General features: G+C 38.0%; 1 protein-coding gene across 1 annotated transcript in view; it reads right to left on the minus strand.

The window, feature by feature from the left end:
* FGD4 (FYVE, RhoGEF and PH domain containing 4) overlaps positions 1-15,517 on the minus strand; it is a 232,883-nt gene that overhangs the window by 27,525 nt on the left and 189,841 nt on the right. Inside the window, exons 5-7 of the mRNA XM_052640307.1 lie at positions 12,628-12,717; positions 9,957-10,102; positions 9,418-9,574 (exon numbers count right to left, since the gene is read on the minus strand). Of these exons, the coding sequence (XP_052496267.1) occupies positions 9,418-9,574; positions 9,957-10,102; positions 12,628-12,717 (393 nt within the window). The remainder of the gene's footprint in view (positions 1-9,417; positions 9,575-9,956; positions 10,103-12,627; positions 12,718-15,517) is intronic.

Raw genomic sequence — 15,517 nt, forward strand, 5'->3', positions numbered from 1 at the left:
AGGTTTTTAAAGAAAGATTTAAAAATTAGGTTAGCCAGTCTAAAAACTCAAGGTAATACAGAACTTTCACTAAGGGCAGCGTTTCTCTACAAAGTGTGGCCTGTGTATCACCTGCATTAGATACATTCCTGGGATGCTACTAAAAATGGAAATCCTAAACACCACTCCAAACTATGAAACCACAATTTTGAGACCACAGCCTGGGCATATGTATTTAAGAACATCCCCAATTTTTTCCATTAAAGTCTGAGGACCACCAATCTACTCAGAAAAAAAAAAAAATCAAGCAGAATTTTAAGCAAGAAAATTCCAGATTGATGGCATCTACTTTGACTGGTCATTACAAGGGTGTGTCAGGTCACACTATAAAATCATAACTCCAGAGATTTTCAAAAGAAGCATCTATTGAAAGAGGTTCACTAAGTAACACTATATTAAATGACTATGGATTCAGCAGAAACTATCCCATAATAAGGCTACTATAAATGTCATTTCCTTTGAACTGAAAAGACTCCACATGTAGAAGAGTGACAAGATAATAAAATTTTAATTTTTCATTAGGTCATGGTATTTTCTTTCATTAGAAACCAAACTCTGAATAGATCTCCTTTGCTCTGGCAAAATTGAGTCCATAGAACATGCTTTCAGTAAGCAATTAATGTGGAAGGGGAGAAAAAAAGATTACTTGAAAATAAGATGTGTTCCTCTTCACATTAAACACAGCGGAAACCCCTTAATATATTTACTGATGACCAGGACCAGAGCACTGAAGGGTAAAAATGTGTCAATATTAAGATAAGACATGATATTTGCATTCAAAGCAAACAAGAAACTAAAACGTAATCTGGTGTAATAATGTCAAGCTGGGTTTAGATTTATTTTATCTAATGCAGGTTTTCAGGCTGCGGAGTGATATCATTAGATATGACATCTATTAAGATCAATCTATTGCAGTGTGGCCTTGGGAACATGTAGGGAAACTAGTTTGAAAGTTACTGTAGACCAGGAGAAAAGTAAAAACAGCCTGAAATTAGCATGGAAGCTGAGGGTGAATGGCTCCCCTTAATAACCTGTAATTTACAAATATTATAAGTTTAGTTATCCCATTTGACTTTCTCCAGCAAGCCTAGGAGACAGACACACACATATGCATACACACATATATCTCCAAGAAAATATTACTGATCCCCAAATTTTACATGAAGAAACTGGTCCAGAAAAGTTAGGGGAGCTTTTTAAGGTCAAGTGACTATACGTAGCAGACTAGAATCTTAACTAGCTTAGCTGATTCTCAAACTACCACTCCTTTCACAACTCCATGCTTTCCTTATAATCTGGAGAAGACAGATATTGCTGATTCAGAGTTTTAATACTTGATGAAACAATAATAATAATCATTATCACCATCACCATATTGAGCATTTATATGAAACAAGCTCCATGTTAAGTCTCTTGAATATACTGTATAAAAAACACACACAGAGAATGAGGAAAAATGATAAATCAAAGATAAAGCCACGTGATCAAATTCTGGTGAATAAAAGAATATTAGTGTTGTGTAATAAATCCAATCACATAATCACAAACATCACATAGTATAAATGTTACGTGGAAAAAGTTTTTGAAAGCTACAGATGGGAATTGAACATGTTGACTGTGTATTGATGACAAGATGCTCATACATAATTGTGAAGCCAGCACTCAGAATTTCATAACTAGAGTATAGGCATGAAGGACTAAATTAGAAATAATGACCCTATAAGCAGATATTGACTTATATACAGAGTACATTATGCAAAATGTTGGGCTGGATGAAGCACAAATTGGAATCAAGATTTCCGGGGGAAATATCAATCACCTCAGATATGCAGATAACACCACCCTCATGGCAGAAAGCAAGGAGGAACTAAAGAGACTCTCGATTAAAGTGAAAAGACAGTGAAAAGGCTGGCTTAAAATTCAAAATTCAAAAAATGAAGATCATGGCATCTGATCCCATCACTTCATGGCAAACAGATGGAGAAACAGCGGAAACAGTGACAGACTTTATCTTCTTTGGGCTCCAAAATCTCTGCAGATGGTGACTGCAATCATGAAATTAAAAGATGTTTGTTCCTTAGAAGAAAAGCTATGACTAACCTAGACAGAATATTAAAAAGCTGAGACATTACTTTGCCGACAAAGGTCCATTCATCTACTCAAAGCTATGGTTTTTCCAGCAGTCATGTATGGATGTGAGAGTTGGACTATATGGAAAGCTGAGCACCAAAGAATTGATGCTTTTGACCTGTGATGTTGGAGAAGAGTCTTGAGAGTCCCTTGGACTACAAGGAGATCCAACCAGTCAATCCTAAAGGAAATCAATCCGGAATATTCATTGGAAGGACTGATGCTGAAGCTGAAACTCCAATACTTTGGCCATCTGATGGGAAGAACGGACTCACTGGAAAAGACCCTGATGCTGGGGAAGATTGAAGGCAGGAGGAAAAGGGGATGACAGAGGATGAGACGGTTGGATGGCATTACCGACTTGATGGACATGAGTTTGAGCAAGCTCTGGGAGTTGGTGATGGAGAGGGAAGCCTGGCATGCTGCAGTCCATGGGGTTGCAAAGGGTCGGACACAACTGAGCGACTGAACTGAACTGACCCTATAAGCATCTGTATGACATTATAGTTAAGGCTTGAGAAGCTACGACATCACTGAGAGAGTGGAGAGAAAGATTATGCAGGGCAAAAAACCTTATATTCTGCCCACATTTCAATATTAGCAAAAGGAGTTAGTGAAAGAATCAAAGAAAGAACCAGTGTTCAGATGATAGATGACTGCTTAATCATAAGAGAAAAGAGACATTTAAGAAAAGGAGTGAAGGGCAAGGGCAGGACTTTTGGCTACGACTGAGTAATAATGATGCTGGCAAAAATCACCCCATTAAAAAGCAACTTTAAAGCTGGATAAAACTTAACAACAACAACAATCATTTCAGTACTTTGGAAATTGACCAAAAGCACGTAACAATCTGAAAATTTTATTTTATTTATTTTTTAAACTGCTGAACTTTGGGTAAGAACAGTAAGAATCTGTGGTCTTCTGGCCTGTGTGTGTTAGTCGCTCAGTCGTGTCCAACTGTTTGCAACCTCATGGACTGTAGAACTCCAGGCTCTTTCATCCATGGGATTTTTTCAGGCAAGAATACTGGAGTGGGTTGCCATCTCTTTCTTCAGAACATCTTACCAACCCAGGAATCAAACAGGGGTCTCCCACATTGCAGGCAGACTCTTCTGTCTGAGCCACCAGGAAAGCTCTGACCTGAGGCTTTTGGCCTGAGACTGTACCTATTCTTCCATCAGCTCAGCCAATGGGAAGATTTTCCCAGGGTGGGACAGGCTGTGAGGACTGGCAGTTTCTCTGCAGAAAATAAAGAGGGCTCATCTGATTTAGAGTGATGAACAAAGCACACACCCAGCAATATTGTCAGTGAACAGTATGAAAAGGCAAAAAGACAGGACACTGAAAGATGAAATCCCCAGGTCGGTAGGTGCCCAGTATGCTACTGGAGATCAGTAGGAGAAATAACTCCAGAAAGAATGAAGGGATGGAGCCAAAGCAAAAACAACACCCAGCTGTGGATGTGACTGGTGATAGAAGCAAAGGCTGATGCTGTAAAGAGCAATATTGCATAGGAACATGGAATGTAGGTCCATGAATCAAGGTAAATTGGAAGTGGTCAAACAGGAGATGGCAAGAGTGAACATCGACATTTTAGGAATCAGCAAGATGGCAAGAGTGAACATCAACATTTTAGGAATCAGCAAACTAAAATGGACTGGAATGGGTGAGTTTAACTCAGATGACCATTTTATCTACTACTGTGGGCAAAAATCCTTTAGAAGAAATGAAGTAGCCCTCATAATCAACAAAAGAGTATGAAATGCAGTACTTGGATGCAATCTCAAAAATGACAGAATGATCTCTGTTCATTTTCAAGACCAACCATTCAATATTACAGTAATCCAAGTTTATGCCCTGACCACTAATGCTGAAGAAGCTGAAGTTCAACAGTTCTATGAAGCCCTATAATACTTTCTAGAAGTAACAACAAAAAAAGATGTCCTTTTCATTATAGGGGACTGGAATGCAAAAGTAGAGAATCAGGAGATACCTAGAGTAACAGGCAAATTTGGCCTTGGAGTACAGAATGAAGCAGGGCAAAGGCTCATAGAGTTCTGCCAAGAGAATGCACTCATCATAGGAAACACCCTCTTCAAACAACACAGGAGACGATTCTACACATGGACATCACCAGATGGCCAACACCGAAATCAGACTGATTATATTCCTTGCAGCGAAAGATGGAGAAGCGCTATACAGTCAGCAAAACAAGACGGGGAGCTGACTGGGGCTCAGATCATTAACTCCTTATTTCCAAATTCAGACTTAAACTGAAGCAAGTAGAGAAAACCACTAGACCATTCAGGTATAACCTAAATCAAATTCCTTATGATTATACAGTGGAAGTGAGAAATAGATTCAAGGGATTAGATCTGATAGACAGTACCTGGAGAACTAGGGACAGAGCTTTGTGACACTGTACAGGAGACAGGAATCGAGACCACCCCAAGAAAAAGAAATGCAAAAAAGCAAAATGGTTGTTGAGGAGGCCTTACGGATAGCTGAAAAAAGAAAAGATGTGAAAGGCAAAGGAGAAAAGGAAAGATATACCCATTTGAATGCAGAGTTCCAAAGAATAGCAAGGAGAGATAAGAAAGGCTTCCTCAGTGATCAGTGCAAAGAAATAGAGGAAAACAATAGAATGGGAAAGACTAGAGATCTCTTCAAGAAAATTACAGCTACCAAAGGAAAATTTCCTGCAAAGATGGGCACAATAAAGGACAGAAATGGTATGGACCTAAGACAAACAGAAAATATTAAGAGGCGGCAAGAATACACAGAAGAACTGTACAAAAAAGATCTTCATGACCCAGATAATCATGATGGTATGTTCACTCACCTAGAGCCAGGCACCCTGGAATGCGAAGTCAAGTGGCCCTTAGGAAGCAAAACTATGAACAAAGCTAGCAGAGGTGATGGAATTACAGTTGAGTTATTTCAAATCCTAAAAGAAGATGCTCTGAAAGTGCTGCACTCAATATGCCAGTAAATTTGGGAAACTCAGCAGTGGCCACAGGACTGGAAAAGGTCAGTTTTCATTCCAATCCCAAAGAAAGGAAATGTCAAAGAATGCTTAATCTACCACACAATTGCACTCATCTCACGCACTAGTAAAATAATGCTCAAAATTCTCCAAGCCAGGCCTCAACAGTACGTGAACCATGAACTTTCAGATTTTCAAACTGGATTTAGAAAAGGCAGAGGAATCAGAGATCAAATTGCCAACAACCACTGGAAGAGAGTTCCAAAAAAGCATCTATTTCTGCTTTATTGCCTATGGCAAAGCCTTTGACTGTGTGGATTACAATAAACTGTGGAAAATTGTGACAGAGATGAAATATCAGACCACCTGACCTGCCTCTTGAGAAATTAGTACGTAAGTCAGGAAAGCAACAGTTAGAACTGGACATGGAACAATGATTGGTTCCAAGTTCAGAAAGGAGTACATCAAGGCTGTATATTGTCACCCGGCTTATTTATCTTATATGCAGAGAACATCATGAGAAATGATGGGCTGGATGAAGCACAAGCTAGAATCAAGACTGCCAAGAGAAATATCAGTCATCTCAGATATGCAGATGACACCACCCTTATGGCAGAAAGTGAAGAGGAACTAAAAAGTCTCTTGATGAAAGTGAAAGAGGAGAGTGAAAAAGTTGGCTTACAATTCAACATTCAGAAAACTAAGATCATGGCATCTGGTCCCATCGCTTCAGGGCAAACAGATGGTTAAACAGTGACAGAGTTTATTTTTGGGGGCTCCAAAATCACTGCAGATGATGACTACACCCATGGAATTAAAAGCTGCTTACTCCTTGGGAGAAAAGTTATGACCAATCTAGACAGCATATTAAAAAGCAGAGTTATTACTTTGCCAACAAAGTCTCTCTAGTCAAAGCTATGGTTTTTCCAGCAGTCATGTATGGATGTAAGAGTTGGACTATAAAGAAAGCAGAGCACTGAAGAATTTATGCTTTTAAACAGTGGTGTTGGAGAAGACTCTTGAGTCCCTCGGACAGGAAGGAGATCCAACTAGTCCATCCTAAAGGAAATCAGTCCTGAATATTCATTGGTAGGACTTATGCTGAAGCTGAAACTCCAATACTTTGTCCACCTGATGGGAAGAACTGACTCACCGGAAAAGACCGTGATGCTGGGAAAGGTTGAAGGCAGGAGGAGGAGGGGACGACGGAGGATGATATGGTTGGATGCGTCACCGACTCAATAGACATGAGTTTGAGTAAGCTCCAGGAGTTGGTGATGGACAGGGAAGCCTGGTGTGCTATAGTCCAAGCAGTTGCAAAGCGGCAGATACAACTGAGCAACTGAACTGAAGTGAACTGATTCTGATATTTCATTGTTTGTGTAAAGAAGTGGAACAGATTTTTGCATGTTAATCTTGTATCCTGCTATGTTGCTGAATTTATCAATCCTAGTAGTTTCTGTGTGGAGTCTTTAGCGTTTTCTATATATAGTATCATGTCATATGCTCACAATGATAATTTTACCTCTTCACTTCCAATTCGGATAATTTTTCTTTTTCTTCTATGATTGCTGTGGCTAAGACTTCAATTATTATGTTGAAGAGAAGTGCTGAGAGTGGGCATCACTATCTTGTTCCAGATTTTAGCAGGAAGGTTTTCAAGCTTTTCCCTGTTAACTATTATGCTGGGTTGGGGTTTGTCATAAATAACTTTTATGTTGAGATATGTTCCCTCAAAGGGCTTCCCTGACAGCTCAGTTGGTAAAGAATCTGCCTACAATGCTGGAGACGCTGGTTTGATTCCTGGACTGGGAAGATTTGCTGGAGAAGGGATAGGCTACCCACTCCCGTATTCCTGGGCTTCCCTTGTGGCTCAGCTGGTAAAGAATTCACCTGCAATGAAAGAGACCTGGGTTTGATCCCTGGGTTAAGAAGATCCCCTGCAGAAGGGAAAGGCTACTCACTCCAATATACTGGCCTGGAGAATCCCATGGACTATATAGTTCACTGGGTTGCAAAGAGTCGGACATGCCCGAGTGACTTTCACTTTCACTTCATGTTCCCTCAATACCCATTTTGGTAAGAGTTTGTATCAATAATGGATGTTGCATTTTATCAAATGCTTTTTCTGCATCTATTGAGATTATCATGTGGTTTCCATCTTTCCTTTTCTTGATATTGTATATCACATTGATTTGTATACAGATACTTTTAATAGTCTAACTTCTTTAAGACATAACAGTATACGAAACATATCATAATCATATCACTGTATTAATGGGTTTTAACCACAGGTAAAAAATATCCATGTAAAACAAAAGAAGGCAGTCAAGAATACCCACTCAAATAATCTTAGGTGATCTAAGAAATCAATATTTAATATTGATATTAATATTATTTAAACTTTTCAATACTTAAACTTAAGCAAAGAAATTATCAACAGTCTTGACTAGAGAATCAAATAGAAAGTATTATGGTATTCAGTTCAGTTCAGTTCAGTCGCTCAGTCATGTCCGACTCTTTGTGACCCATGAATCGCAGCACGCCAGGCCTCCCTGTCCATCACCAACTCCTGGAGTCCACCCAAACCCATGTCCATCGAGTTGGTGATGCCATCCAACCATCTCATTCTATGTCGTCCCCTTCTCCTCCTGTCCTCAATCTTTCCCAGCATCAGGGTCTTTTCAAATGAGTCAGCTCTTTGCATCAGGTGGCCAAAATATTGAAGTTTCAGCTTCAATATCAGTCCTTAAAATGAATACCCAGGACTGATCTCCTTTAGGATGGACCGGTTGGATGTCTTTGCAGTCCAAGGAACTCTCAAGCGTCTTCTCCAACACCACAGTTCAAAAGCATCAATTCTTCTGTGCTCAGCTTTGTTTATAGTCCAACTCTCACATCCATACATGACCACTGGAAAAACCATAGCCTTGACTAGATGGACCTATATTGGCAAAGTAATGACTCTGCTTTTGAATACGCTGTCTAGGTGGGTCATAACTTTCCTTCCAAGGAGTAAGCGTCTTTTAATTTCATGGCTGCAATCACCATCTGCGGTGATTTTGGAGCCCAAAAATAGTCAGCCACTGTTTCCATTGTTTCCCCATCTATTTGCCATGAGGTGATGGGACCAGGTGCCATGATCTTAGTTTTCTGAATGTTGAGCTTTAAGCCAAATTTTTCACTCTCCTCTTTCACTTTCATCAAGAGGCTTTTTAGTTCTTCACTTTCTGCCATAAGGGTGGTGTCATCTACATATCTGAGGTTATTGACATTTCTCCCGGCAGTCTTGATTCCAGCTTGTGCTTCTTCCAGCCCAGCGTTTCTCATGATGTACTCTGCATATAAGTTAAATAAGCAGGGTGACAATATACAGGCTTGACGTACTCATTTTCCTATTTGGACACAGTCTGTTGTTCCATGTCCAGTTCTAACTGTTGCTTCCTGACCTGCATACAGGTTTCTTAGGAGGCAGGTCAGGTGGTCTGGAATTCCCATCTCTTTCAGAATTTTCCAGTTTATTGTGATCCACACAGTCAAAGGCTTTGGCATAGTCAATAAAGCAGAAATAGATGTTTTTCTGGAACTCTCTTGCTTTTTCCATTATTAAAATGTATTATCCAGGTTTGATCAAATTTTAAGCCACATATATGAAATGACCAATTCCCCCACCCCCAAGAATATAATTGATCCTTGCATATGGGTTTGTACTGTGCAGGTCCACTTATACACACATTGTTGTTGTTTTTTCTCCCAGTAAATATGTACTATAGTACTACTTAGTCCGTGGTTGGTTGAATGCATGGATGCATAACCATGGATATGAAGGGCTGGCCATAAAACTATACTGGGATTTTCAAACAGTGGGGGATCAGCAATCCTAACCCCTGTGTTGTCCAAGGGTCAACTGTAATTATGTTTCAAAAATGTCATGGTTTATAGCATTCTTTATATTCATTCCAAAATTTCAACCTCTGAAAGCAAGCAAGAGACACACAGAGCTGGATGGAAACTTACTTTGAAAATTTATGTGGACCCTGATAAAGCCAGACTCTCCTTGCCTTAAAAATAAATGGAGAATTTACTGTTCAGTATATAGCATATGCTCAATAAATATTTTAACTCTGCAGAGATAATTTTTGCATAATTTATAGTAGAATGGAATTTGGCTAGGAGTCTCAATCTAAAATTTAGATCTAGAAAACCTTATGATTTGTACAGAAAAATTAATTTATTGCCTTGAACAAAAGAGTTCTAGTTACCTGAATTTCTTCAACTACTGATTTGAACTGGGGAATACGCTCTGTCATGTTTTTAACCAATTCCATTGCGTTATCGAATCCCTTCACATATTCTCCATACATCTTAAGGAATGGTGCTAATTTCTGAAGGATGTCACCAATTCTAGGGGTAGTTTCCCTGTATGAAACATAGAAGCAAGTTATTAAGATTTCTTACAGAATGAATGAATGAAGAGGACTCCAAATGAAGTAATGATTTTTTATACACACATTCTGTGCTTTTATCAGATCCACTTTGCTGTGAAACTGACAGAATGAAAAAGCACTTTTTAAGAGAGAGGTAGGAATGACACTGTATAGAGGGATGCTATGGAATTCTGACGTTCCAGATAATCCCTAATATCTTGTTTCCACTAATCAAACTATAGCTTGGAAAGAAGAGATAAAATGTTTTCAACTAAAGCCAAAAAATGTACAACAAGGTCTTTCAGTGATCTTTAACATAAAAATTTTGCATAAATGGTGCCTTTGATATATTATTTGTTATCTATTCCTCTTACCATTCTTGCATTCTTTTCTCCAGCTCTGGCAATAGGAATTTACTATGGAAGGCATTTATTGATGAAATATTAGAAAAGATTTTATTCACCAGCTCTGCTGAAAATGAACCTCGATTTGCTTCTTCCAATAGTTTGCAATAAAATACCTGAATAAGAGAATAAAGCAAATATTACTTCAAATTTATTGGTTAACCATCTAGCATTGTGCTGAGGCACACAGTGGGCTCTTAATAACTTTTTGTTGAATAAATATAAAAGTTCATGATTCAAGAAATCAATCACCTTTGAAATGTAGGAATGAGTCTATGCTTTGATAGAGAAAAACCAGGAATTAGAATTAGGAAACAAATTCTAATCTAGGCTGTGCCTCTATCTACAGGATATTAATCTTTTCTATTCCAGAGAAATTTCCAATTGAGGCTAATGGTGAAACAGGAGGGAAAGGGGCCGGGAAAAACTCCTGAAAGAATGACATAGCCCAAGAACATAGCATAAACCAATTAGAATCAAATGGGTCCAAGATGACAGACAAGCCAACTTCAACTAGACTTTGATCCTTAATCAGCAAGCTAAATGACACACTCAGAGGCAGCAAGACAGTTCCAAGGCACTATCAAAAGACCAAAATTGGGTGGTGGCCCAATTTCTGGAAATTTCCACCCCTTCCCCAAAATATGAAATTACCCAGCCCATAAAAACTGATTATGCCACATTTTGGGGCTATTGCACTCGTCTTCTGTGACGGCCCACACTCTGTCTGTGGAGTGTGTTTCTCTCTGAATAAACCCACTTTTTATGTATCACTTTGTCTCTCACTGAATTCTTTCTGTGATGAGACATCAAGGACCTGAACTTCATTACTGTGGGTTTTGGCTGAATGCCAAGTCCCAGCCGTGTAGGTTAGAGTCCTAAGCAGGGTTTTGGCCAGGCTCGAGTCCTGGAACATGGGTTAAAGTTGGAATCTGAGAAAAATGGTTTCAATAGGATCTACCCTTCCTATCCATAGGCAGAGTTAAGAGATATGGACAATGATATATATGTACAATAATTGTATTTTCCACTCCTCTTTATATTTTGAATGACTTTTATGTATTACATGTTGCCCTTTATTATAATTTATTGGCATAAATCTCACCTTCCCTATTTAAACAGTACACTCCTTAGGGACAGAGAACATTGTGAATTAGTTCTCACAGCATGACAGGCACTTAATAAAAAGGCAGTCAATGTATGAATAAAAAAGTATTTTGGTTCTCAGATGTTTTCCTCCTTTACTAAGTAATAATGTATAGTAACTTAAAACTCAGAAACGAGGATAAAAAAATCTTCTCTTGTACATAATAACAGGTATTTTAAAGACAGTAAAAATAGTTTTGCAGTCTTAGCTCTACTCCAGTAGGGCTACTATACCTCTTAATTGCCATTCTGTTAAATGTAGGCAGAAGGAAGTCTGTTCTTTCATAATGTCCAGATGGTTGTTTATTTTCTAAATTCACCTCTATTGCATTTTCTTGGGAGGCAAAAAGAATACAAAATTATGTCCTTAGAGACTCCAATAGGATATTTTAGTAATTAAGACTCTAAATTCTAAAAGGTCAGCCAACATCACTAACAAGATAATATGGCTGGAAAAAAGAAAGAAAAAAAAGTGCAACCTGATAAAAGGAAAAAGCACATTTCCACTACAAGAATATCTAAAAGTTTCAGGTCTGTAGTCTCCAAGAGAACGGACATTATTCCAAAGGTAGAAATCAACATAAACTGATTGAGTTATGGTGAAATTCTGTGAAAAGTGAGTATTTGAGTCACAAACTCATTACTTTGGAGAACACAAGTCTTATTCAGGCTCCTTCAGGCTCACCCTAACAGGCAACGTAGCTTAGTCCAGGGACTCCTGATGAGGAGGCATGCCCAGTGTGACCTGCTTCCACAAAGTTCCATTTTCCAATTGCCATGGTGGGACAAGCCTTCTTGTAACACTCAAACATAATACTCACTTTCTCTTCTAATAAGAGGAGTCTATATCAGCAATCTACCAATTCTCTTGATCTTTTATCAGTTTAACAGGATTAAGAGGCCATTGTGTTGAACAGTTATTCTTAATGATGCATTTTAAAACTTTCCTTGCAAATGTATACTTGAGATGATTCACAAGCTTCTACCATGATAAAAGTACAAAATGTTATTCACATATTTAACAACTGTTAACACCAGGCACTGTTTTTAACTTTTCGTGCAAGGCTGAACAAGTGAAATTTCAAATTTCCATCAGGCCCTATGACTGTAGGCAATTCCAATCACTCTCAATGGCTGAACAGCAAGTGAGACAAGAATCAGTGATGTATTCATGCCAGCATCAGAATCTCCTATTTAGTAACATGGCCTTTAGGATTACAATAAAGGGTCAAGAAACAAAAGTAGTGTTTAGGTTGAAAGACACAAATAAAGACATTTTGTGACCCATAACAGAGTCTTGCAATCTGTTTTCTATGAATTATGAAACCTTTATACCTAATTAATTCACTGACAAAGTTGAAAATGTTAGTGATTTCCTTGAGGAAGTAGCCAGAAACAGGCAAGCCCTTCTTGCAGTTTCTAAAACACTTTAATTACTAAGTTAAAGTGATGCATAATGACAAAAATGAAATAATTCTGAAAGAGAAAATATTACCTGATCTAAGAGATCAAGTCGGCTGACATAAGCTCTTTCTGTAAGCAAAAGTTCATTGGCTATTTTGTGAAGTTTTTGTTCATCAGTCTCCTAAAAATAGAATAGATATTCACATATCAGGAAAGAAAGCTTGGATATAAGGTAATAAACATTATCAAATGGTTTCATCAAAAGTTTTCTTAAGCTTCTCACATACTCAATTTCTTTAAGGCATCAAGGAACATCCAACCAGAAATGAACAAAATTAGACATTAGCAATCTGCTAGATTTAACCTATGATACGTTCTTTAGGTTACAACTTCTCTGATCTCTGCATCAATTAACAGTATCATTCATCTTTTCCCTGAAATATCTTTTATTTTTTTTGTTTCCCAGATACTAAAGTTTCCTTATTTTTCCTCTACCTCTCTCAGGCTACTCTTTGCACATGCTCGTATCACTCTATTAGCTCTATGCACAGAACTTTTTAGCTTAAAAATTTTAATTATAGACAATTTCAATCTTATATAAAACTAAAGAAAACAGTAAAGCAAATTCCCATGTGTCTAACATCAAGATCCAACATCAACTCATTGTTAATCTTCTTTCATCTATGCTCCACCCATCTCCCCTTTACCTATATTATTTTTAATTATATCCAGACTTTATTATTTCCTTAGTTTACATCTACTTAACTCTTAAACATCTTTGTATAACCTTACTAGTGCCATGAGGACAGGAATATTTTCCCCTTGTTAACTGATCCATCTCTTTTGTCTACTACAGTGCTTCAATAAAACACTGGCATTCAATAAAATATCACTGAATGAATGATAAACAGCATGTGCCTTTGCACATGCCTAAATATTGCTGGACATTTCTTATTGCTTTGACATGTTGTGAATCTAAGACCAAAATTACCTTTTCTGTAAAATCTCCATTCTACCACCATCCTTGGACCTTACCAGCCCAGCAGTGGTTCTATCCCTTTCTAGTTAGCTGACTTAAATTACTTTAAGCTTAGTTCCCTATCACAAAATCCAGTCAGCCACCAACTCTTATTCATCATATTCTGTCTTTAGCATCATGTTTTAAGTTCTCATCACTAGTACCCTGTTTGCTCATACCTTATCTCAAGCCCAGGCCAATCAACAGTTGTCCAATTATCTGATTCCATTATTTTGGTGGCTCTAACCCACCTTGAATACTATTGTATAAGGAATCTTTCTAAAACTCTGCTCTGCTCATCTAATTCTAATTCTAATAGGAAAGGGAAAAAAAGTCTCCAATAGTCCTCTTCTCACTAACAGGATAAAATCTAGGCTCTGTGTACCATTCAGAGTTGTTTCTACCTAGTTACTTTTCTGAAGTATTCTTCTCATTCTAGGAGAGTATGAATATAATGAGTTTAGTAAAAACTTTAGTACCAAAGCAGACCCAAGTATACTTTAAGCCAGTGTCTAATTTGTGAAAAGGCTACATTTTGAACTCTGTATAAAATGCTATGAAGTTGTATAAATATTTCATGGTATTAAACATATATGACTTCTACTCTATGCTTTATATGCAATGTATATTCTAATGTGGAAAGTTATCATACTGTTTCTTACATTATCACTGAATTGAGATATTTTTATGTGAGTCTTTAGGATAAAGTAACATAATGCTGTTTAAATAATTTGTGGTCTCAGAAACACTGAAATAAGAACTATATAGCAATCAAATTCCACAATTAGTCAAGATTTTGGTTTAACTTAATAAATTCAGAGTAAAGTACTAGCATTGTTGCCTGCCTGCCTGGCATCCCTCCCTTCCCCTTATCTCTTAATGGTATCCAGATTTGGTTGTTGTGTCTATCCCAGTACTATGTAATCTTTCCTCTGCAGAAACTGACCTCATCCACAGATGAAAAGAGAGCCCTGAATGGTGTCGCTGTCAACGGTACAGCAATTGGTTTAGGAGCCAATGTGACACGAGACAATACGCAACGGCAGCTTTGGAAAAGAAGGCTCCCTACCCTTACGCAAGAAACAAAGAAAAAAGATCTGTTTGCTGCTCCATGTAGATGAGGGCACGTGCAGGCTTAAGTGGTAAAGAGCAGTCATCTCATAACCACAGAAATGAAGCCAATAAACTTCCTTACTACTTAAGGAGGTCGAGAAAAACATCTGCTTCTGCTTTATTGACTATGACAAAACCTTTGACTGTGTGGATCACAACACACTGTGGAAAATTCTTTAAAAAATGGGAATATCAGACCACCTGACCTGCTTCCTGAGAAATCTGTATGCAGGTCAAGAAAAGCAACAGTTAGAACTGGACATGGAACAACGGACTGGTTTCAAACTGGGAAAGGAGTATGTCAAGGCTGTATATTGTCACCCTGCTTACTTAAATTATATGCAGAGTACATCATGAGAAATGCCAGGCTGGATGAAGCACAAGCTTGAATCACGATTGCCAGGAGAAATAATAACTTCAGATATGCAGATGGCACCACCCTTATGGCAGAAAGAGAAGAGGAACTAAAGAGTCTCTTGATGAAAGTGAAACAGGAGAGTGAAAAAGCTGGTTTAGAACTCAACATTCATTGCTTCTTGGCCTTTTGGCTAAGATCAAGTGTAGAACTCAACATTAAAAAAACTAAGATCATGCATCCCGTCCCATCAATTCATGGCAAATAGATGGGGAAACAATGGAAACAGAGACAGACTTTATTTTCTTGGACTCCAAAATCACTGAAGATGGTGACTGCAACCATTAAATTAAAAGACATTTGCTCCTTGGAAGAAAAGCTATGACAACATATTAAAAAGCAGACATTACTTTGCCAACAAAGGTCCATCTAGTCAAAGCTATGGTTTTTCCAGTAGTCACGTATGGATGTGACAGCTGCACTATAAAGAAAGCC

Source organism: Budorcas taxicolor, chromosome 5, assembly GCF_023091745.1.
Source record: "Budorcas taxicolor isolate Tak-1 chromosome 5, Takin1.1, whole genome shotgun sequence".
NCBI lineage: Eukaryota > Metazoa > Chordata > Mammalia > Artiodactyla > Bovidae > Budorcas > Budorcas taxicolor.